The sequence below is a fragment of the Rattus norvegicus genome, chromosome 19 (assembly GCF_021556685.1).
Source record: "Rattus norvegicus strain SHRSP/BbbUtx chromosome 19, alternate assembly SHRSP_T2T, whole genome shotgun sequence".
Classification (NCBI taxonomy): domain Eukaryota; kingdom Metazoa; phylum Chordata; class Mammalia; order Rodentia; family Muridae; genus Rattus; species Rattus norvegicus.
The window spans coordinates 36076933-36100000 of NC_141552.1; the positions used below are offsets into that span (position 1 = coordinate 36076933).

At 46.5% G+C, this 23068-nt stretch overlaps 1 protein-coding gene and 1 long non-coding RNA gene across 7 annotated transcripts in view; both read right to left on the reverse strand.

The window, feature by feature from the left end:
• The window catches only part of Gpt2 (glutamic--pyruvic transaminase 2), a 33127-nt gene extending 27882 nt beyond the window's left edge, over positions 1-5245 (reverse strand). The window contains exons 1-2 of one of the 4 annotated variants that reach the window (XM_087594523.1): positions 5170-5245; positions 4558-4822 (exon numbers count right to left, since the gene is read on the reverse strand). In XM_087594523.1, coding sequence (XP_087450649.1) covers positions 4558-4800 — 243 coding nt within the window. In that variant the 5' untranslated portion in view covers positions 4801-4822; positions 5170-5245. 4 annotated transcript variants of the gene reach the window in all.
• The window catches only part of LOC147999372 (uncharacterized), a 267261-nt gene that overhangs the window by 127381 nt on the left and 116812 nt on the right, over positions 1-23068 (reverse strand). The window lies entirely within an intron of this gene.

Genomic DNA, 23068 nt, shown 5'->3' on the forward strand with positions numbered 1-23068 from the left:
GGGTCTCTCCTTAGTTTGAGTGGCTGGCCAGGGAGTCTGAGGGATCCTCTTGTATGTTTCCTTAGCACAGAATTACAAGTGCACCTGGCTTCTCCTGTAAGCTCCGGAGATCAAACACAGGATCTCATGCGTACCTGGCAAACACCTCTTTTTTTTTTAAAATAACGTATTTATTTTTGTTTTATGTACATTGGTAATTTGACTACATGTATGTCTGTGTGAGGATATTGGATCGATCCCCTGGAACAGGAGTTAGAGACAGTTGTGAACTGCTGTGTGGGTGCTGGGAATTGAACCCAGGACCTCTGGTAGAGAGGCCAGTGCTCTTAACAGCTAAGCCATCTCTTCAGCCCATACTTCTATTTTTTTTTAAAGATTTATTTATTTATTATATGTAAGTGCACTGTAGCTGTCTTCAGACACACCAGAAGAGAGCATCAAATTTCATTACAGATGGTTGTGAGCCACCGTGTGGTTGCCGGGAATTGAACTCAGGATGTCTGGAAGAGCAGTCAGTGCTCTTAACCACCGAGCCATCTCTCCAGCCCCAAACTTCTATTTTTAATCTTTGAGATGGATGTTCCTAGATTGTCCAGGCTCACCCTGAATTCTTTTTTTTTTTTTTGGGTTCTTTTTTTCGGAGCTGGGGACCGAACCCAGGGCCTTGCGCTTCCTAGGCAAGCGCTCTACCACTGAGCTACCAACCCCTCACCCTGAATTCTTAAACTCAAGTAACCCCCATGTCTCAGACTCCTAATAGATAGGATACAGGTCCCAGCCACCACACCTGGCTGGTGTTTACTTTTACAACTGGAAAAGTAAAGCCATTCCTTCCCAATTTACTGCCCCAAGCCCTGATCCTTGCCCTTAAAAAAAAGCAAGAGAAAAAGCAGTAGGTTGAGAAACTGTCAGCTCTTTTCAAAACCCCTTTAATTGCAGCTTATTAAAAAGCGCTATTCCCAATGACCAATGGGATCTGAAACCCTAAAGAGACTCTGCCTTCAGGGCTGGAGAGATGGTTCAGTGGTTAAGAGCACCAACTGCTCTCCCAGAGGTCATGAGTTCAATTCCCAGCAACCACATGGTGGTTCACAACCATCTGTAATGGGGTCCGATGCCCTCCTCTGGTGTGTCTGAAGACAGCTACAGTGTACTTGTATATGATAAATAAATAAACCTTTTTTTAAAAAAAAAAAGAGAGAGACTCTGCCTTTGTGGAGCTGCAACATAGGCTCCCTGGCCTGCCTATTCACACCCCTTAGCCTGTTCCCTTCCTCCCTCGGGCTATCAGAGAAGTGGAAAAACTTGGGGACTTAAGCCCTGACCGCCACCCTGAAGACAAACAGCAGAGCCACATGTCTGGCCTGTGATATTGACAAAGCACCCAGTGAAACAATTCCACAGGCAGCATAAACTTCTGGGACTTAACACAGAGGTCCCCTCAGGGGAAACTGGCGCCCAGAGAACACTCTGGAAGAACCTGGAGTCTTCATATGCCTTACAAACTTCTCAACCAGGTCAAATCCCTCAGAATATTGTTCCAATTTGCATCAGAGATTCAAAACGGAGATAGAAGAAAAAAAAAACCAACAAAGCCAACACAAACCAAAAGTAAATGAAAACAAATAGGGTCCCGATACAGCCCTGGGTCCGTGGTGGAGTGCTTGCCTGGAATTAGTAAAGCCCTAAAATGCAAGTCCCCAGCACGGCTCCTCACCCTCCAAAAAGAAAAGAAACACTTGACAAAGATGGCTAATTAAGGTTGAGTGAAAGCAGAGAGGGTGTGGTGGCAGGCAGCTTTCACCTCAGCCCTCGGGAAGCAGAGACAGCTGGATAGACGGACGTCTGTGAGTTCCAGGTCTGTTAAGACTACACAGTGAGAACCCGTCTTAAAACAAAACATCGGAGAATGTAGGTGGACAGAGAGAACTTCTCAGCTAACTTGGGGGGATCAAACACGGGAGCGCGGAACTTCTGTTTTGGAAGTCAGGACGCTTCTAGCCCAGTGACCAAGACATCTATCTATCTGAGCTTTACCACTATTGGAAACCCTTCCTAGCTCCCCTGGTCCAGTCAAGATGCACGGTCAAGTCCTTCGTCCACCCCCCCTCTGCCAAACACACTTCTAACAACATCAACCCTACCCCTAGACCCAGAACTTGCCAGCTTTTGCCTTTGATCACAGCACTGTCTGCTCTCAGAAGACCATTCTCACATTCTCTGCTTGCTAAGTAACCAAACCTTACTGAACTGGGGGAGATGAGGCTGGGATAACAATATGGCGGCCTGAAACCAAGGTCAGTGTTCTCTTGGCCCTCCTCATCCTCTGCTTTATGCAGTCAACAGGAAAGTTGCTACTTCGCAAAAGCTAGAGATAATTCCTGGACCTTCCAGCTCTGGAACCAGAGCAATCGGCTGTGAGGGGATAGAACTGGGAACACTTTCTGCCTAGCTTTGTTTTATCAGGGAGACTGTTGTCGCCCCCAGGAGGGACAGCTGCAGCCTCCCGGATACCAAAGTTCGAAAAAGAAAAACTCAAGCTCTGTCCCTAGCTCACCAGTGTGTCTGGCAGGCACAGAAATGGAGCCAGCCTTCTGCGGGCCAACCTTTAAATAGCCCTGTGGGCAGGAGAGATGGTGGACGGTCAATAGCGTCGAATTCCAGCTCAGCTCCCACATCAGGCAGCTCGAGAGCACCTGGAGCTTCAGCTCCAAGAAGATCCAACTCTTGATTTGCTGTGTTTGGTTTGCTTTTTAGAGGCCAATAAAAACAAGGGGCTGGAGAGATGGCTCAGCGGTTAAAAGCACGGACTGCTCTTCCTACAGGTCCCAGCAACTGCATGGTGGCTCACAACCGTCTATAATGAGATCTGATGCCCCCTTCTGGTGTGTCTGAAGACAGCTATAGTGCACTCACATACATTAAATAAATAAATCTTTAAAAAATAATAAAAGGAAATATTAAAAAATAAATAAACTGAGCCCTGCAAAGAACTCAGCAGCAGACACTGACTTATCCAACTCAGGGTTCTGAGAGAACTGGGTGTCTACTGTAGGCAAGCTTCAAAGACGTCCCAGTGGGAAGAAGAAAGAGACCCTGAGAGTTCCTCTCACATATCTAAGGATACGGAGTGATCACACTACTCTGCAGACACTGGGATCTGCTGGGTGAAGAAACAAAATCAAGAAACCCTACCCCATCCATCCACATCGTGGGTCAGAATGATCTGATAACATTTTCTTTTCCTTTCTCCCTTTCTTCCCCTCTCTTTCCCTCTTTCTTTCTTTCTCCCTTTCTTTCTCCCTTTCTTTCTCCCTTTCTTCCTTTTTCCCTCTCTCCCTTTTTCTCTTTTTTCCTTCCTTTCTTTCTCCCTTCTTCCTTCTTTCTTTCTTCCTTCCTTCTCTAAGTTTTTCCCAGACAGGGTTTCACTTGTGTAGCCCTAGTTGTCCTAGAACTCACTCAGTAAACCAGCCTGTCCTCGAACTGACAGAGTTCTGCCTGTCTTAGGCCTCCCAAGTACTAGAATTAAAAACATGCACCACCACCACCCACCGGGTTAACATTTCCTTTTTTTAATCTTAGGAAGTGTTTCCTTTTGATGTTCTGTCTTGACTCCGCCTTCCAAATCTCACCCAGGTTAAAGCTCGGTATCCCAGCAGGGCACTGCGGTGTCTGCCAGGAAGCCTGTAAACCCCAACACATGGGAAGTGAAGGTAGGAGGATGTGGAGTGCGAGGCCAACCTGGGCTACACAGCCAGACCTTGGCCCCAGAACAAAGCACTTGGTTTCACCCAAGGGCATGCTTGTCTTATATACAATCAAACCACCCTAGCTGGGACAGGGAGAAACAGCTATACAAGTTCAAGCCAACATCCCTGGCACCACCAAAATGAAGTCCCAGATTCACTTCATTAAAGTCATAAGGTCTCCTAAAAGCATAAAGTCTCCTGCTACAGCAATGAAAAGTTCTCGAGGTACAACATAAGGAATTCTACCCATCTCCTCCAGAGTCCCAGTCTTGTCAAGCAACTGTGCCTGGCAAACACCCAGCAGGCCTCAGCCAGAAGAAAAGGGTTGGGAACAAACCATCCAGCCACATAGCCTACCCTCCTCCCTCCACTCCTACTTAACAGGGTTTTCACCTCGCTACCCCCAGCCCCTCTGTCTCACTTTGAAGCACTTATTCTCTGTCTGAAACTCTCACGTCTATATTTGCTTGTTTTCCTTCTTCCAAGGGATTCACGAGGGTAGGGCACTTAGGGAACATGCAGTGCCTGGCAGCAGAGCCCGCTCAATAATTGGGCACAATTCAACAAGTGAACCGTCGAAGGCCTCACTTTGTGCCAGATGCGGGGCACTGGTGGGTGACGGGAGAGGGGGCGTTCTCTCGCTCTAGCCAAAAATGGCACAATGAAGAAGCTGGAAGCCGAAGGGGGTGAAGGGGGTGGAGGGCGGGGGAGGGGGAAGGGGAGAGGTCCAGGACCCCAAAGTAGCTTGCCACGATTCTTCCCGCCATGAGCGCCCCCTGGCATCGCGCCCCGCAGGCCCCGCACTCACCCGCTGCAGCTCCATCTCGATCTCGCCGGCCTTGAGCACGATGGGTCCCCGCACAGCGTACTCCACGGCCTTCACCTGCGGGTTCATAGACTCCAGGGTGAGGATGCGGTCTCGAGGGCTACGCTCTGGTCGCACCTTGAGCGCCGCCGAGGCTTCGGCTGCAGCGCTGCTGTGACTACGGCCCCAGGGGCCCGAGGCGCGGGGGCAGGAGCCCCGCCGCACCAGCACCGCTGCCCGCTGCATCGCGAATCTTCCGAGGTTAACCCTGGCCCAGAAAGAAGGAGAGCAAGACATCGCGTACAGCCCCATGTGGACACCAGTCCTCCAGCAGCCCAAGGCTCTCGGCCAGCAGCGCCAGCCTAGCTCCGGGGCTGGATTTCCATCCCCTGGTTACCGGGACCCTGCACCCTGCCACTGCAGCACCAAAACGCTACACCGCTAGGTTGCCGGGTCTGTGCCTAATGTGCGTATGCAACGTGCCTCTCTCTCCTCCGGACCGTCGGCACCGCGCCGTTTATGGTGAGCCTGGGCTGCTCCCCAACACGGTAACCGGCCACCGCATCCTGGCGCCTGGCACCCGCACCTCCAGGCTCCCTGCATTCGCACACCCACCGCTGCCGACTCCGCCCTGGGCCTGCGCGCTGGCTTCTGGGTCTTGTAGTTGTCTTGGCCGTACCAACGCTGCAGTGACCAGGCAGATAAACTACAAGTCCTCTAAAGCCTGGCGCAGGCCAGACGGGGCTGGGCAGGGGGTGGGGAGCGGTGGTCTGGGCGGGCTCTTGGGGACAGAGAATCCCTACTTTGAAACAGCGGCTGTCCTTTTCAGAGGCTTTTGGAATTTTTTTATATGTTGCTTGGCTGCTTTCCCCTAGACACACACCCCGCCTCCCTTCACCCTCACCTCGGGACACCTACAGTGACGTGGACTACGTGGTGATGCACATTTCGCCTTGAGTTTCATCATCCAAGCCATATGGTTCTACTGGCCCGTCAGGAGCAGCTGGTTAGGGAGTAGGGCCCCTGAAACTTGATATTCCATCCTGTGTCCTTCTCAGTTTCACTGTTCTTGTTAGAAAAAAGCTCTGTGGGGGATTGGGGGGGACGGTCGGAAAGGACCACACACCAAGTGCTAAGGTTTTGCAACACTACCTGAAGCCCCACCTCACATCCATTATTCCCATTTTATGTTCTTTCTCGCCTTCCCAGCATCTAAAATTACCTCATTGTCTTAGTCAGGGTTCTCCAGAGTCACAGAAGCCACTACTTATGGGGAGTCTGCGACTCTAGACTGTAGACTGTAGTCCAGCTCAGCGGCAGCTGTGAATGTTAGTCCAAGGATCTATCGGTGACTCAGTCCCACAAAGCAGGAAGGCAGGCAGTCAAAAAAAGAGAGACCCTTCCTTCTTCCAATGTCCTCATGTAGGTCTCCAGCAGAGGTGTGGCCCAGATTAAAGGTATGTACCACTACGCCTGTTCCAGTCAGCATTATAGTGCACCAGTGTGATATTTTGTGGAAGAGACCGATGATCAAGATCCCTTCTAACTAAGTCATGACACAGGGCAGGAGGCTGAATATATCCTTGAGGCAAAACTGTAAAAGTATACTGCTGGCCTTGCCAACCTAAAGCAAATTGCTCTGGTGGTCCTTATGGACAGGTACTGAGAAGAAGGCATTTGCTGTATCGATGGCTGCATACCAGGTACCGGGAGATGTGTTAATTTGCTCAAGTAAGGAAACTACATCTGGTACAGCAGCTGCAATCGGGGTTCCTACCTGGTTTAGCTTTCAATAGTCAGCTGTCATTCTCCATGATCCATCTGTCTTCTGCACTGGCCAGATAGAGAGTTAAAGGGAGATGTGGGAACCACCACCCTGCATCTTTCAAGTCCTTGATGGAGGTGTAATTTCTGCAGTTCCTCCAGGAATACAATACTGGTTTTGGCTCACTATTTTCTTTGGCAGAGGCAGCTCTAAGGGCTTCCATTTAGCCTTCCCAGCCATAATAGCCCTCACTCCACAGGCCAGGGAACCAGTGTGAGAATTCTGCCAACCTCTAAGTATATCTATCCCAATTGTACATTCTGGAACTGGAGAAATGACCACAGGATGTGTTCCGGAACCTACTGGACCTACTGTGAGTCAAACATCTATTAGTCACCTGTCCTCCATAAGCCCCTACTTTTACTGGGGGGCCACAAAGTTTCTTGGTGTCTCCTTGGATCAGCGTCAATTCAGAACCAGTATCCAACAGACCCTAGAAAGTCTGATTATTTCCTTTCCCCCAGTGTACAATTACCCTTGTAAAAGGCTGTAGGTCCCTCCAGGGAAGAACTAGAGAAAGACTAACAGCAAAACTTTCAGGTGTCTTATCAAGATCCTGCCTCAGGGAAACCTAGCCACTCTTTCATTCAAGGGGTTCTGGGTCTGCTCAAGTCTGGAAACTGATTCACTGGCCGAGATTGCCTTTTGCCATGATCCAACGTAGCCTTTCTTTCATTTGTTTGAGAATTTTTCTGCTTATACAGATCAGATACCCAGTAGGCTTCCTATCTATTTCATGTCTAGAAACACCATGATTGGTTTGCCAGTTCCAAAGGTCTGAACGAGCCATGCCATTATAAATTTCACCTCTCCTAAGCTGGCCATTATGGGCTATGGCATTATAAACATTTCGTCTGCACTGTCCATTATAATAACTACGATTACCTTGTCTCTGGCGATTCAATGCTGCCACCTGGCCCTTGTTACCTCGGGGCCCAATTAAACCCACTGCATTTAATTCATCCAATTGAGCAGCAGCGTCTCCAACCCTAAGGTTGGGCACAAGGAAAAGGGCAAGAACAAAACTCTTCAAATGAGCTGGTACCCTTCTCACCAGTTTGTGTCTTACAGGATTCATGAAGAGCTGGGCCTTCCCATTGTGGAGGATTAGGTTTTACATGACGTATCCACTCTAGCATTGCACTCTCCCTGAGTCTTTTTTTTTTTTTTTTTTTTTTTTGGTTCTTTTTTTCGGAGCTGGGGACCGAACCGAGGGCCTTGCGCTTCCTAGGCAAGCGCTCTACCACTGAGCTAAATCCCCAACCCCTCCCTGAGTCTTAAAATCCCTTTGTCAACACTAAGCCAAGGGACAGCAGGCATCTACAACTCCTTTTCAGTCGGCCATTGTTGGATAAATGCTTCCGCTGACCATTCAAACAAACTTTTTTTTTAACTGTGCGAGCTTCCAAATTAAACCTAGGATCTCCACTCAGAGGGCCCATGTCAATACACTCAGCCTGATCTAGTTTTATGTTCCTTCCACCATTATCCCACGCCTTAAATCCATTCCCACACATATTCCCTAGACTTCTGCGTGAATGACTTAGCAAACTCACTAAGCTCCTTAGTAGTGCATTTTCCTCATGGACTACACTTTCTACCTCCCCTCTAGGGGCCTGTTTTGCCTTGAGTCTGGTTATGGGTCTAGAAGGAACTATTGGTGGGCTTTGAGGAACATCAGTGTTGTCTTGTCTGGCACTTTTTTCATTGAAAGTCACTGCTGGTTTACCAGACTCTGAGGGATTAATTTTTTCATGTGAAAAGGGCATCATTTCAAGGGGTGGGGCTGAGGGTGCTACTTTCTCAGGTGGGGTTAAACCATTGAGAATCCGAAGATTCAAAATTCTCAACTTCAACAGGATCCTCCCACTCATCCCCATCCCAAGTTATAGGATCCCATTCTTGGTCAATTAATGCCCTAACTTTAACTGCTAACACGCTCTGAGGCTGAGACTTGAATTTTTTGATGCAATTCAGCCAAGCTTATAGTGAGGGCTTCAGTTTGGTTTTCTGCAACTAGAGCTCTATGGCTGCTGGAGAGAAGATTCTCTTCAAGGGCACACTTAGAAAACTTTAGATTGTCTACTTGCTTCTGGAGCCGTTCAATGTTATCATACAGCTCATTCTTTTCCTTCATCAAGTTTTCCAGAGATACTAAGAGCGACAAGCCAGCAAAATCATTCTCTGGTTTTCCCCACAACTTTTGGAAAGTTCTGTACACTGCATCATGAAGATAATCAAAGACATTAGCTTCTTTAAGTTGGAAATATAGTTTCAACCACAGATCACCAATATTCTCTGAGCTCCCAGGGGAGAGAGAGTATCTGGGGAGGTTTCAGTAGTCGAAGGTGAATTATTAAACCAACTCCAGATTCTTAGAAGATTCATCCTTGTACTTCTGCTCCTCCAGAACCACTCCTGGTACATGAGACTGGGTGGCAATTACTTTGGGCAAAAGTATCCAGCCAGTAGGCCTCTCTACAGATGCATTTTGCATGTGCAGAGCAAGCTTCAGACAAGACTGTGTTGAGTGTGCAACTGGTGCAAAGGTAGAGCGCAAGCTGAACAGGCTGAGCCACAGACGGCTGCAGAGGGAGGACTTGACGGAGACTCCCTATCTGCAAAGTAAATTGGGGTAAATGGACTCCCTTTTCCCTAGCTGCCTTGAACATTATGTAATTCTGGGAGTTTTGAGGCAAAACAGCCCAGAGTTTGCACAGCCACAGCCAACACTTTTGTCTTGTGAAACTTGGGAAGAGGAGACACTGAGAACAGACACAGTGCAGGGGAGAAGCAGTACAGGGGGAGACAGAGGCAGGAAGTCAGGGGGCGGGACTGAGGGAGACAGAGGCAGGAAGTCAGGGGGCGGGACTGAGGGTAACTGCACAGAACCACTTCTGAGTCACCTGACTTTAAGCATGTCGCCTCGTGTGTGAAATGGAGGTAGCGACTCCCTACCGTGTGCAACTGAGGGGAAAGTTCTGATGGGACTTGGCAGAACTCGGATCCTGAAGTTGCACAACACTCTCCTTGATCTCTCTTCAAGGGACAGCCGTACGCTTTGATCAAACGAATTGAGTACTCACAAAGGAGGAATGTGTCGGGGAGAACAGAAGCCAAAGAGAGCTCCAAATGTCCCTACCTTAGTAAACGAGTCTGACTCCTCAAGCCCCTGCAAAGAAGTCATTTGGGTTGTATAGGAGGCTGCTCCTGCTTCTCCTCCTTCTTCTCTGTTGTCAAGGAAAGAGATAGTTTATGAAGGGAGAGACGCAGAGAAGTACAGAGGTGAGGCAGGCCTTCCCCATGGGCTGGCTCCCAGAAGGCAAGCAAGACGAAAGGCTGACTGGGCTTCTGTTTGGTAATCTTATGTATACAAGGGTTTTGTCTGCATGTATGCCTGTGTTCCATGTGGGTGCCATGCCCACGGAGGCCAGAAGAGGGCGTCAGATCCCCTGAAGTTGTAGTTACAGACAATAGTGAGTAGCGATGTCCTGGCTGGGAACCAAACCTGATTCCACTAGAAGAGCAATCAGTGCTCTCACCTCTCTCAGCAATGTCTCCTTCCCAGCTTTTGTCTCCTTGCCCAGCATTTAGTGTCCAGGGTTAAGATTCTGCCAGTGACATAGGACTTCTGAGTACTTCAATGGTTTTCAATATCCCATTATCGCTAACTCTGCTCCATTGAAGAGCCACACAAACTCACATCTCCAGGCCCAAACCCCACTTAACTTTGATCTACACAGGAGGTAAATTCATTCCCTCACTGTCTGTGATGGTTTGTATATGCTTGGCCCAGGAAGTGGCACTCTTAGGAGGTGTGGCCTTGTTGGAGTAGGTGTGTCACGGTGGGCATGGGCTTTAAGACCCTCATCCTAGCTACCTGGAAGTCAGTACTCTGCTAGCAGCCTTCAGATGAAGATGTAGAACTCCCAGCTCCTCCTGCACCATGCCTGTCTGGATGCTGCCATGCTCCCACCTTGATGATAATGGACTGAACCTTTGATTCTATAAACCAGCCCCAATTAAATGTTGCCATTATAAGACTTGCCTTGGTCATGATGTCTGTTCACAGCAGTAAAACCCTAACTAAGACACTGTCCTTTGAATCACTGTGCCATCTGTCATTTGGCTATCTCTACCCTAATCAGTAGGAATAAGGGGTGTGAGAGGAGGTCTTTCAGGAGTACACACAAAGCCAACTGAGAAAAAAAAAACACCCAGAATGCTGCCCTGTTACACTGGCTCCCACATCATTGTTGCAAAATACAAGTAGCTCATGTGCCTACCATGTCCAGTGCCACTGAGTCTCTGAGATTGCATAAGAAAGTTCCCAGGCTTGGGAGTGTGACTCAGTGGTAGGTGGCCTATCTACCATTCTTGAGATAGAGAGGAGAGGGCACTGACCAAAACAAACAAAAAAAAAAAAAAAAAAAAAAAAGAAAGAAAAGAACCAATCAACTAAAACACCGCTCGTGAACCACCCTTAACTGTGTGCAAAGCACAGAAGGGCAAGAAGCAATATATTTCTACTTTGCAGAGCCTCAGGTTAAGCAACTTGTTCAGTCAGCCAGTGGAGCATGGAGTAGAAACTGTGAAATCAGGTGCTGGGGTGCTGGAGTCCTGGCCTCCTGCCATTTCCTATGCCGCCCCCCTGCCCACTGATTTGCTGGGACTTTAGGATCAATCTTGTGTAACTCTGAGTTTGGAAATTTGAACTGTTGATCACAGTGCACTAAGCTTTGAAACACTTTCTTCATGGTGTGTGAAACAGGGGGCAACAATTCCATGAACTTTGCTTTTATTTTGCTCTCCATACCTGCTGCGTGCCAGGAGTAACAAGATCCTAAACATGAAGGTAAAACTTGACTGAGTAGCTCATGAATGCCCTTCCTCTAGGCAAGATGAGGGTTCCGACAAAAGCGGTCTGCCCACACAGCTGGTCATGTAGTCTCAAGGGCAGGTACATTTCCCCATTCCTTAAATCAACAAGGTCTTATGGGAGACGTATCGCCCACTAGGCACTGTGCTTGAGTTCTAAGACGACATCAGTCAGTGGAACAGATTGTCCTGTAGAGAACAGTTTCGTAACAAAGGCAGATGCCTTTGGGCTCATCGCACACCCAAACGTGACACCAACAAACCGTAACGAGTGCTGGGGAGAAGGGGGTGGCGTTTTGTGGGAGTGAAGAAGCTGAGTGAGGGTTAACCACTTTCAGTGACCTGTGAGCTTGGAAGAGTGATAAAGGCCAACAGCACTGGCACTGTGGTGGGGGTGGGGGGAGCTTGTTGAAGCAGGAAGCAGTCTTTTCAACCTCTCGTCACCACCCCCTCCAAGAAATAAAGCCAGCAAAACAACAAAAGTGTTCAGCTTCACCGACACACTAACTCAAGTCCCTCATCCCAGTACTCCAGAGGGAGACTGTAGATGAGCCTGGTCTACAGAGCGACTTAGTGAGCCCAAAGCCAGCCAGAGACTCTTAAAGAGAAAAGGGGGGGAAGGGAGATCAGCAACCTAGTAAGTTTGAGACTAGCCTGGGCTACCTGAAATCCTGCCTCAAAAACAATAAAAAGGGCGGCATGGTAGCTAGCTTTGGGGGCAAAGATGGCGGCCATGCAAGCTTGGCAGCTCTGAGGGAAGGAGAGAACTGACTCCATAAGGGTTTCCTCTGACCCCCACACATGCACTGAGGCGCACGCCGTCTGCATGCATCATGACCATGCATCCTTATAGCAGTAACTTAGAAATAAGTGTATAAGGGATTAATACCCAGATATCCAAGAAACTAAGGGACAAAAAAAAATATTCTGACTTGAAAAGAGGACAAGAGGCCTTGTCAGACTAACCATATCACCAGTCCTTTTCTCAGTGGATAAAGTCAAGAGGTATCAATGAAGATGACTGTCTTCAACTTTGGCCATCCAAACACAGGTGCACGCACATCTAACCGTACATGTGCACACAAACATTCATAAACCGCATCACATGAGAAAAAGGGGCAGGTGACCTGGACAGACCTTCAAGAAAGGGTGAATAATGGTCATAGATATATGAGGTATATCACTAATCATCATCAGAAAAGTGCAAATCAAAACTATAATGAGGTGTCATTTCACCCAGTTGGAAGGTACACCAAATCAAGCACACACACACACACACACACACACACACACACACATCACACACATCACACACATCACATCACACATCACACATGACATCACACATCACATGCATACACATCACACATCACACATCACACACATCACATCACATATATCACACACACATATCATACGTCACACACATTACATCATATACATCACATACACACATCACAGACACACATCACAAACACATACATACACACATATCACACATATCACATCACACACACATAAACACATATCATACATCACACACCACACATCACACACATGCACACACACATGCACACACACACCACACAATCTGGATAAGATGTGAGGAGAGGGAAACTCCGACACACTGTTCCTGGGAATAAAGTTAGTGCAGATATTATGGGTGTTGAACAAGAATTTCTGGAAGGAAGCTGAGTCTGTAAAGGCTGATTGATTTGAATTGCAGTGATGTGGAAAGGTTGGAATGATTATAACTTATCTTGGGCTAAATTTAACCCCTAAGTAACTACTATTCCTTGCTCACCTCTGTGTCGGACCTGGCATCCTCTGACTAACAGATAAAACCCTTCTTGAATCTATTAACTTAGCAGACCACTAAATTCCCTTTAACTAGAATTCTCTATGGGTTCAAGTTCAAGAAAACAGACTCAGAGCCAGACTGGATGAGCCTCAGGGGGAAACATACATCAAAGGCATCCAAATTCTGGTTTCACATCTATCATTAGTGTATCTGTACAACCTCATGACACGGCTGTACCCAGTTTTAGCCTAGATATCCACTGTGCAGAATTCTTGAATGCCTGTCTGATTTCTGTGCTACTTAGTTCTAAGAATGTCAGAAGCAGCACGGCCACTCCAAACAGACTGACTCCCTGCACAGTGAGCCTATTTCTTTACAAATCACCAAGGATGACGACATTTCCTGTCCACAGGGATGCTCAAAGGACTTAAAAGTGATAGCTGAGATTTTTATCTTTTCTGTGCATATTTGAATAGATTAGAATATCTGAAACATACTTAGGCCATTATGAATAGTGCTTATCTTTTTTTTTTTTTTTTTTTTGGTTCTTTTTTTCGGAGCTGGGGACCGAACCCAGGGCCTTGCGCTTCCTAGGTAAGCACTCTACCACTGAGCTAAATCCCCAGCCCCGTGCTTATCTTTAGATAATGAAGTTACTGATGGCTTGTTTCCCCCTTTTAATGCATACTCAGCATGGTGATTTGAATAAGAATTGGAGGGGTTGGGGATTTAGCTCAGCGGTAGAGCACTTTAGCAAATGCAAGGCCCTGGGTTCGGTCCCCAGCTCCGGAAAAAAAAAGGAAAGAAAAAAAAAAAAAAGAATTGGACCCGTGGACTCCAGTTTGAATGCTTGTCCCTTAGGGAATGGCACTGTTAGGAGGCGTGGCCTTTTTGGAGGAAGTGTGACCTTGTTGGAGGAAGCATGTCTCTATGAGGGCAGGCTTTGAGGTCCCTGATGCCCAAGCTACACCCAGTGTGGCACAGTCTCCTTATGCTGCATGTGGATATGGATGTAGAACTCTCAGCTCCTTCTCCAGCACTATGTCTGCCTTCATGATGCCATGCTTCCCTCCATAATGGGCTAAACCTCTGAAACTGTCAGCCGGCCCCAATTAAATGTTTTCCTTAATAAGAGTTGCTGTGGTCACGGTGTCTCTTCACGGCAGTAGACCCCTAACTAAGACATGCAGTTTAAAGAAATGGCTGGGCATGGCTGATAGCACTCTAATCCCAGCACTGGGGAAGCTGAGGCAGGAAGACTGCTGCAAGTTTGAGACTGGTGGCCACTCGTCAAGATCCTATCTCAAAAGGCAAAAGCTAAAAGCCAAATGTCATCACCAGACACAATACAATAACTGTGTGATTAGGGACTGTATAAAATATTTGACTGTGGGTCCAGGGACTGTGAGGGGAAATTGCAGTCAGCATGTAAATAAATAAATAAATAAATAAATAAATAAATAAATAAATAAATAGTATTTTACTGTGTTAATTTCTTCAGTTTATACATATTTCAAATCACTATATTTTACATCTTTAAGAAGACTTTTGTAGGGCTGGAGAGATGGCTCAGCGGTTAAGAGCACCTGACTGCTCTTCCAGAGGTCATGAGTTCAATTCCCAGCAACCACATGGTGGCTCACAACCATCTGTAAAGAGATCTGATGCCCTCTTCTGGTGTGTGTAAAGACAGCTACAGTGTACTTATATATAATAAATGAATAAATAAAAAAAAATTAAAAAAAAAAAAGAAGAAGACTTTTGTAGGGGTTGCGGATTTAGCTCAGTGGTAGAGAGCTTGCCTAGCAAGCGCAAGGCCCTGGGTTCAGTCCCCAGCTCCAAAAAAAAAGAAAAAAAAAAGACTTTTGTATCTGTGTGCGCATGTGTGTGTAGGCACTTTCAGAGTTCAGAATAAGGCATTGGATGTTGTTGTAATTACTTTTTTTTTTTGACAGGGTTTTACTGTGTAGCCTTGACTGTTCTGGAACTCCATCAGTAGACCTGGCTGACCTCTAACTCAGAAATTCGCCTGTCTCTGCCTCTCGAGTGCTGGGATTAAAATTCACCACCATGTCCCACTTACAGTAGTCACTTCTCTATGGTTGTAATAAAGCACCACAGCCAAGGCAATCTACAGAAGGAAGGGTTCATCTGGGATTAAAGTTCCAGAGGGTGGGCTAGAGAGATGGCTCAGCCGTTAAAGGCAAGGCTCACAACCAAAAATATAAAAAGTTCCAGAGGGTTAGGATCCACCACTCTCACAAGGAAAACAGCAGCCAAGACAACTTGGAGTTGCACACTGAGAGTTCACCTCTGAAGAGCGAGCAGAGACCGTGTGATCTCAAAGATGACTTCCACTGACATGCTTTCCCCCAACAAGCCCACACTTCCTAAAACTCCCCAGTGTGGGGCAGTGGACTGTGCCACCAGACAGAAAACTGGTTCCATTGAGCAGATTATTCAGAAACTCTAGCAATTCTTGGGGCTGGAGAGATGGCTCAGAGGTTAAGAGCACTGGCTGCTCTTCCAGAGGTCCTGAGTTCAAATCCCAGCAACCACATGGTGGCTCACAACCATCTGTAATGGGATCTGGTGTTCTCCTCTGGCCTTTAGGCATATATATGCAGGAAGAACACTCCTATCTAATAAATAAATAATCTTAAAAAAAAAAAGAAAGAAAGAAAAGAAGCTCTAGCAATTCTCAAAATCGAGAACGGTAGGCATTTAAATCTACTCCTGACCCAGTTCTTATCCTGGAACACATGACCACGATACCCCATGGAGAGGACTGTGACAATCAGTCACATAGAGACAACACCTGAAGTCCTTCCATATGCAGATGAGGCATCCCTAACCTCTCAGTCTGAGCCAATAGAAAGCATCTAAATCCTACCCCACCCTCAAATGCTTATAAGGCCCTATCCACAAGGAATAGAGTGTACAGGTTATTTTTATCAAAAATCATCTGAGAGTATAATCTTATTGAGAGCTCAATCTCATTGAGCTGTAACACTCCAAGCAAGAATTTTTTTCTCCTGAAGCTTTGGACCTCCACCTGGCCCAATCAGCCAGGGCCCTGACTGTGGTCCATAGCTGCCCACTGCTTCTCGAGGTCAACCACCAACTCAGGGGCAGCAGCAGCCAGAGGAGCCTGGCAGCCCGCCTTGCTCCAGCTTCCCTTGGAGAGCTGTAACACTCCCGTTGTTGTGGTCACTCCCAAGCCCCTAGAGCCCTTTCCCCCATACCAGTGGGACAAAGGAGTCCCTGCCAACTGCTCACCCATAGGCAGACCTACTAAGACTGGCACCCTAAGAACGAGTGTTCAAATGCCTGATAAAATGGAAGACATCTAATTCAAACCCCTGGAACACAGATCCCCTGGAACTGCAATTATAGGCTATTGGGAACAGCTCAGTACGGGCACTGGGAACCAAACACAAGGTTCTCTGCAAGAACAGTACCTGCTACTGAGTCACCTTGCCATTGTCCTGACTTTGTTTTTTTTTTTTTTTTTTTTTTTGGTTCTTTTTTTTTTTCGGAGCTGGGGACCAAACCCAGGGCCTTGCGCTTCCTAAGCAAGCGCTCTACCACTGAGCTAAATCCCCAACCCCCTGACTTTGTTTTTTAAAGATTTATTTATTTTATATATATGAGTACCCTGATGTTGTCTTCAGGCACACCAGAAGAGGGCATCCGATACCATTACAGATGGTTGTGAGCCACCATGTGGTTGCTGGGATTTGAACTCAGGACCTCTGGAAGAGCAGTCAGTGCTCTTAACCACTGAGCCATCTCTCCAGCCCTCCCTCCCCACCCCACCCCCACCCCCTCCCCACCCCCGACTATTTTTTAAATTGACCTTGTCCTGCGTTCAGTAGACTCTGGTCTCTGACCATTGTTCTGCTGATGCAGCATTTCAGGAAACTTTAACATTAACAGGAGATAATAGTGATGATGAAAACGAACAGGTTTGAAGGATTTTCTAAGTTCTTGCTCTCATTTGTCTGGATAACAGTGTAATACGTAATGGTTCTATATTCAGAGCCCTGTCCTGGCACACACGCAAAATTAAAGGTATGAATTGGCTTGGTGGGGTGGAACATGCCTGTTATCCTAGTCACTGGGGAGGGTGATAAGATTCAGACTGGTGTGAGCCTCCTGGGGAGATCCTGTCTGAAAATACAGGGAAACAGAGCGAGGCATTATCAGCTTAATGGTAGGGCGCTTGCCTAATATAAATAAGGCCAAGAAGCAAGCGCCTGACTCACTGGTACAGAGAAAAGAAAGAAAACACAGAAACAAAACAGTTATAGTGGGACAGGCCTTTACTCTCAGCTCTCAAAAGGCAGCAGCAGGAGGATCTCTGTGAGTTCAAGTCTAAGACCAGACTGATCTACATAGTGAATTCCAGACAGTCAGGGCTGTTATTCAGAAAAACTCTGTCTCAGAAAGAAAAAAGAGAGCCCACTGTATACTGGCTAACAGCACCAAACTGTGTGGAGGTATTTGACACTTAAAGAGCGGCTACATTCCTCATACAGACCCTTGGTGCTGTGTGCTTATCCAGTAGACTCGGCTCTGGGTAAAATTTGAGGAAGTCAATGATCTTAAACTGTTAGATGAATAAATGCGTTTATTTATTTTTATTTTAGGAGTCCGTGTGGGTTACCTGCATGTATGCATGTGTACACACGTGTGCCTGGTACTCCTAAAAGTCACACTACATCCCCGGGTTCTCTGCTGGAGTTACAGAGAGTTACGAACTGCCACATAGGTACTAGGAATAAAACCTAGGGCGTATCAAAAGGCAGCCTGTGTTCTTGACTGGTGAGCCATCACCCCAGCTCATAAATTAAAAAATAAAAAGGTGGTTATATTTAGCAGGATTGGGGGGTGGGATAGCTGCTGAGGCATTACATTCCTAGTTCACCATCAATGGCAACACACGGGAAGGTGGATCTCTTTGGGTTCAATGCCAGCTTGGCCTACAAAGTGAGTTTCAGGGCAGCTAGGGTTACACAGTGCTACCCATCTCAAGGAACCAAAAAAATAGAATAAATATAGTAGTAGTAATAGTAGTAGTAGTAGTAGTAGTAGTAGTAGTAGTAATAATAATAATAATAATAATAATAATAATAATATCATGTCAAAAGAGGACCTGCCTCAGGCAATCCCAGGAGTCCTGTACTCTTAAAACTGAGTGCAGTGCTACGGCCTACCCCAGAACCCATATTCTTCTCCACTGTTTACTCTGATTTTTATCTCTGCGGAGAATACTACCTCACAGCAGCAAAGGACTCAAGTGGGTGTCTCTCATAGGCTGGAAAGCCAGAGGTGGGGAAAAAAAAAAACAGGGCTAATCTTGGAAACCTGAAAAACAGCTCCTTCCTAACTTGCTGGTCCTCAGTGGGTCAGAGTTCCAGCCTGAGACAATTAGGGGTCAGGGGAAGCGACGATTAGCCATGGAGTGTGCAGTCCCTTCAGAGACTCTTGAATGAAGTGGTGTGTAGGCTAACCGGGCACATTTCTCAGAGTTGGCTATGACAGGGATGAAGGATGAAGCATATCACATGCTTGAGAGTGTGGACTGTATTGAAGATCATTTTGTGCCAAAACTGGCTTTCCCAGTGAAGAATGGGTGACCTTGATAAATTATCACAGTTCTCTGTGTAAATGGGCACTAAGGTCCTTGTGACGCAAAATTGATTCAATGCACTTAGAACATTGACTGTCGTGGGACAAGGTCTAGATAAGTCCTTGACATTCCTGTGACCCTCAGATTTGGTAACAGTGCCAGATGGGTAATCATTATACAGCAAGTCCTCAGTAACTACGAGAATGTCTGGACAAAGACCAGTAGGTGTTGCTTAAGCAAAGACCAGCTGTCCGCAGGGAGACAGGACAGTGGGAATCCAAGCAGATCTCTGAAGAGTCTGAGGAAGACTGACTGAAAAACGACCTTTTCGTTATCCTCTCACCAGGGGCAATCAACAGCTTCCAAGACCTCCCACTCACAGGATGGAGTTTGGTTTGGTTGAAGTTGGTTTAGAGTTTCAAGGATAGCTGGTGAATGACTCATCCAACATGGCGTTTGATTCACAAACACGGCTCGAGAGCTCGGGACTCTTGAGTTTGTCCCCTGCTTGGGTCATATGATACAATGCACTGATTAATAAAGCGTTTGTCGTTCGCTGCTCTCCTTGGCTGCTCTGCACAGCTGTTTCACAAGTACAACTCACAACTGGGGGAGGGAGTCATGGACTCCACTTGAACGTCTGCTATAATGAAGTGTAAATTTTGTTTCTGAATAGGCTGTTTTAAATCTCAGGCCTCAAACATGGTAATTAGGCCCAAGACACAAAAGATGATTGTGTTCCTGGTCCCTATTTTAATATTCAAATGCTGAACTCTGTGCCTGTGTCCTGGCTTGGCTTCTTATTTCCCTCAACCTTCCTCCCATTCCCATCGCCCCCTTCTTTTATTAGCGTGGGTTGCTAGGCACATTTTTTGTTATGTAAAGGTAACACAAATCTTCCTTTTTAAAGTAATTTCTTTTGCTTTTGTGTGTGTGTGCTGTGGAAGATGGTGTGTCTGCCTGCCCGCCTGCCTGTGTCTGTGTGTCTGTGGTCTGTGTGTCTGTGTGCCTGTGTGCTTGTCTGTCTGTCTGTCTGTCTGCCTGCCTGCCTGTCTGTGTCTGTGTCTTTGTGCCTGTTGTCTATGTGCCTGTGTGTCTGTGTGTCTGTGTGTCTCGCTGACTGTGTCTGTCTGCCTGTCTGTCTGTGTCTGTGTGTCTTTGTGCCTGTGTGCCTGTGTGCCTGTGTGTCTGTGAGTCTGTGTGTAGGCAAGAAGTCGACCTTGGATGTTGTCTCTCAGGACTTGACTATCTTGTTTTATTTTAAGGTAATGTTTCACAGGGATCTGGGGCTTGATAATTAGGCTAGCTGGCTAGCAAGCCCCAGAGATCATCCTATCTCCATCTTCCCAATGTTGAGATTACAAGTGCATGCTGCCACACCCAGCTTTTTAAAAAATCAGTACAGTTATTGTATGTGTTTGGATCGATTGCCTGCATCTATGTTTGTACACCATGTGCCCACTTGGTGCCACCAGAGGCCAGAAGAGGGGATTGGATTCCTTGGACTTGGAGTTACTGGTGGCTGTGAACTTCCCTGTGGCTGCTGGGAGTTGAATCTTAGGTCATCAGGATTAACAACCTGTGCTCTTCATCTCTGAGACATTTCTCCAGTCCCCTGGCTTTTCTTTATGAATACTGGAGGTCAAACTCCAGGGTCCTCACATTTGCATGGCAAAACACTTTCCTAACTGAGTCATCTCCCTAGTCCTCTTTCTTGTGTCTTTAAGCATCAGCTTGGATTCCAACTACTTGGTCTCCATGGCTAGAGTTGGTCTTTGTTTTAAGCAACAGAAGCATTCAAATATTTACTGAAGACTTACTGTATAATGATTACCCTATCAGGCACTGTTAACAAATTTGAAGGTCGTAGCATGTGACAGAAGCCAAGTTTGGCCACCTGTCCTCAACAAGCCAACAAAAATAGCCTAACTGATCATGAAAAGCAGACAAAGGAGATTCATTCATTCAATGTGGCCACATTTGGAAGAGGAACAAAGAGATCCAGCAAATCTCTTAAGCTCGTCTTTAGGGTCCTGACATGATTTTAAAGTTTAAATAAGGGGCTGGGGATTTAGCTCAGTGGTAGAGCACTTACCTAGGAAGCGCAAGGCCCTGGGTTCGGTCCCCAGCTCCGAAAAAAAGAACCAAAAATAAAATAAAATAAAATAAAATAAAGTTTAAATAAGGAGCCAAAGATCTAAGCAGTCCTAGTCACGGCATGGTCCTGCCCATTGACTCATGGTTGTCTGGACTTCAGTCTCTTCTAGTCAGGGAAACTGACAATTTGTTAGAACTATGTGAAACCCCTTTCGTGGAGTTTTCCCTGCTGGCTGCCACATTTTCCTTCTCCCTGGTTATATTGCTGGGGAAATTCTCATTTCTTTAAGGTCCATTGTTTCAATAGCCTGGCAATCAAATTGAGAGACAAATGTCTCTTGGATATCTTCATTTCTGCAAAACAAAACTTGTGAGGACACTGATAAAATTCAGGCCTTCTCCACATTCCTTTTCAAGAGCTCTTTTTTGACTCATCTTCTCATCTCTTTAAAGGCACTGGCTTATCTGAATGTCCTAGTTTCTGTAGAGTTACTTCCTGTTCCAAAGAGTTGATATTCTGAGACCAAGGCCATCCAGTCCATCCCATACTGACATGACATGCCAGGTTTTGTAACATTTCCTTGACTTCAACAAGCTTTGAAGGACATTTTTTTTTTCTTTTTTTTTCGGAGCTGGGGACCGAACCCAGGGCCTTGTGCTTGCTAGGCAAGCGCTCTACCACTGAGCTAAATCCCCAACCCCTGAAGGACATTTTTTAAAAGAGTTTTTAAGTCATTTATTTATTTTTATTTGGCGATGGTGGGGTGTGTGTGTGTGTGTGTGTGTGTGTGTGTGTGTGTGTGTGTGTGTATGTGCCACTGTATACATGTTGGGGTCAGAGAACAACCTGTGGGATTTATTGTCTCCTTCTTTCAGGATACTGAAAATTGAAATCAGATCATCATACTCAAAGGCAAGTACTGTTATCTGTTGAGCCATCTGGTCGACCCTTTCCTCCTCATCTTGGGTCTTGGTTTTCTAAAGGTAGCCAGCACCTTGACTGCTGAGATGTTTTCTTGGATCTCTCTGAGTCTGACATTCCTTCTGCAGGCTCCTGGAGTGTACTATTCTTAAAGAAAGTATTGCAATTGGACTGTGGCCATTGATGTACAGGTCTCTATCCTTTAGTAGAGTTGAAGTTCAGGAAAGGATATAGCCTAGTTGGACTTACTCTAAGTATTAGTTATGCCTCTCCCTGTTGTGAAAATACATAATAAAAGCAACTTAAAGGGGTTGGGGATTTAGCTCAGTGGTAGACCGCTTGCCTAGCAAGCGTAAGGCCCTGGGTTGGGTCCCCAGCTCCGGAAAAAAAAAAAAGCAACTTAAGAAGAAAAGCATTTATTTTGGCTCACAGTTTGAGAATATAATCAATCATAGTAGGGGAATCATGGTGGCAGAAGAGTGAGGCAGCTGTTCACATTCATCTACAGTGGGGAACGGAGGCTGAGGGAGAGGAGAGGAGAAGAGAAGGAGGAGGAGAAGAAAGGAGAAGAGATGAGAAGGAGGAGGAGGGAGAGATAGAGAGAGAGAGAGGGAGAGAGAGAGAGAGAGAGAGAGAGAGAGCGAGCTAACATCTCTGCAAAACAAAGTGAGGATTCAGGAAGCTGAAGTTCAGGGTTTTTTGTTTTGTTTTGTTTTGTTTTTTAGTTTTCAGTTGAAGAAAGACAGGATGACTGATTGGCCAACAACTATTATGTAATCATGTCCCATAAGGCCTTGAACTGGCTGGGCCATCAGCAAGCCTGAGCCTTACGGGCATGAGCAGAAGCCCATTCAAGAGTGTGAAAATTTCTGAAGGAAGACCCCAGACTCAGATAGTATGCAAAAACAAAGAGCATTTACTCTGCAGAATCATCCAGCACGCAGGGGTGAACTATCCTCCAAAATGGCCTCCCCAGACAAAGGCGTTCAGGCCTCCTTATAGGGAACCAGGGGACTCTCTAGGATTAATCTGAAATTTCACTGGTGGGTGCTAGGGGTGTTATAGGTGGTCGGTGGTCTGTATTCCTATGTTATGAACATTTAACTATATTATCAAATGGGGCTGCTTAGCTCAGATGGCCCATTCTGAGACAAGATAGTCATCAGGTGTGTGTGGATCAATGTCAGAGAAGGGAAAGACCTGCTGGCAAAAGGAGTGTCCCATTTCTCACCGAGCTCAGAAAGCTATCTGGCTAGACAACAATAGACGTTGACCTTAATTAGCAGGGTTTTCTCCTGGAACTCATTATGTAGACCAGGCTGGCCTCTGTCTTGCAAATGGTGGCACCAAAGGTAC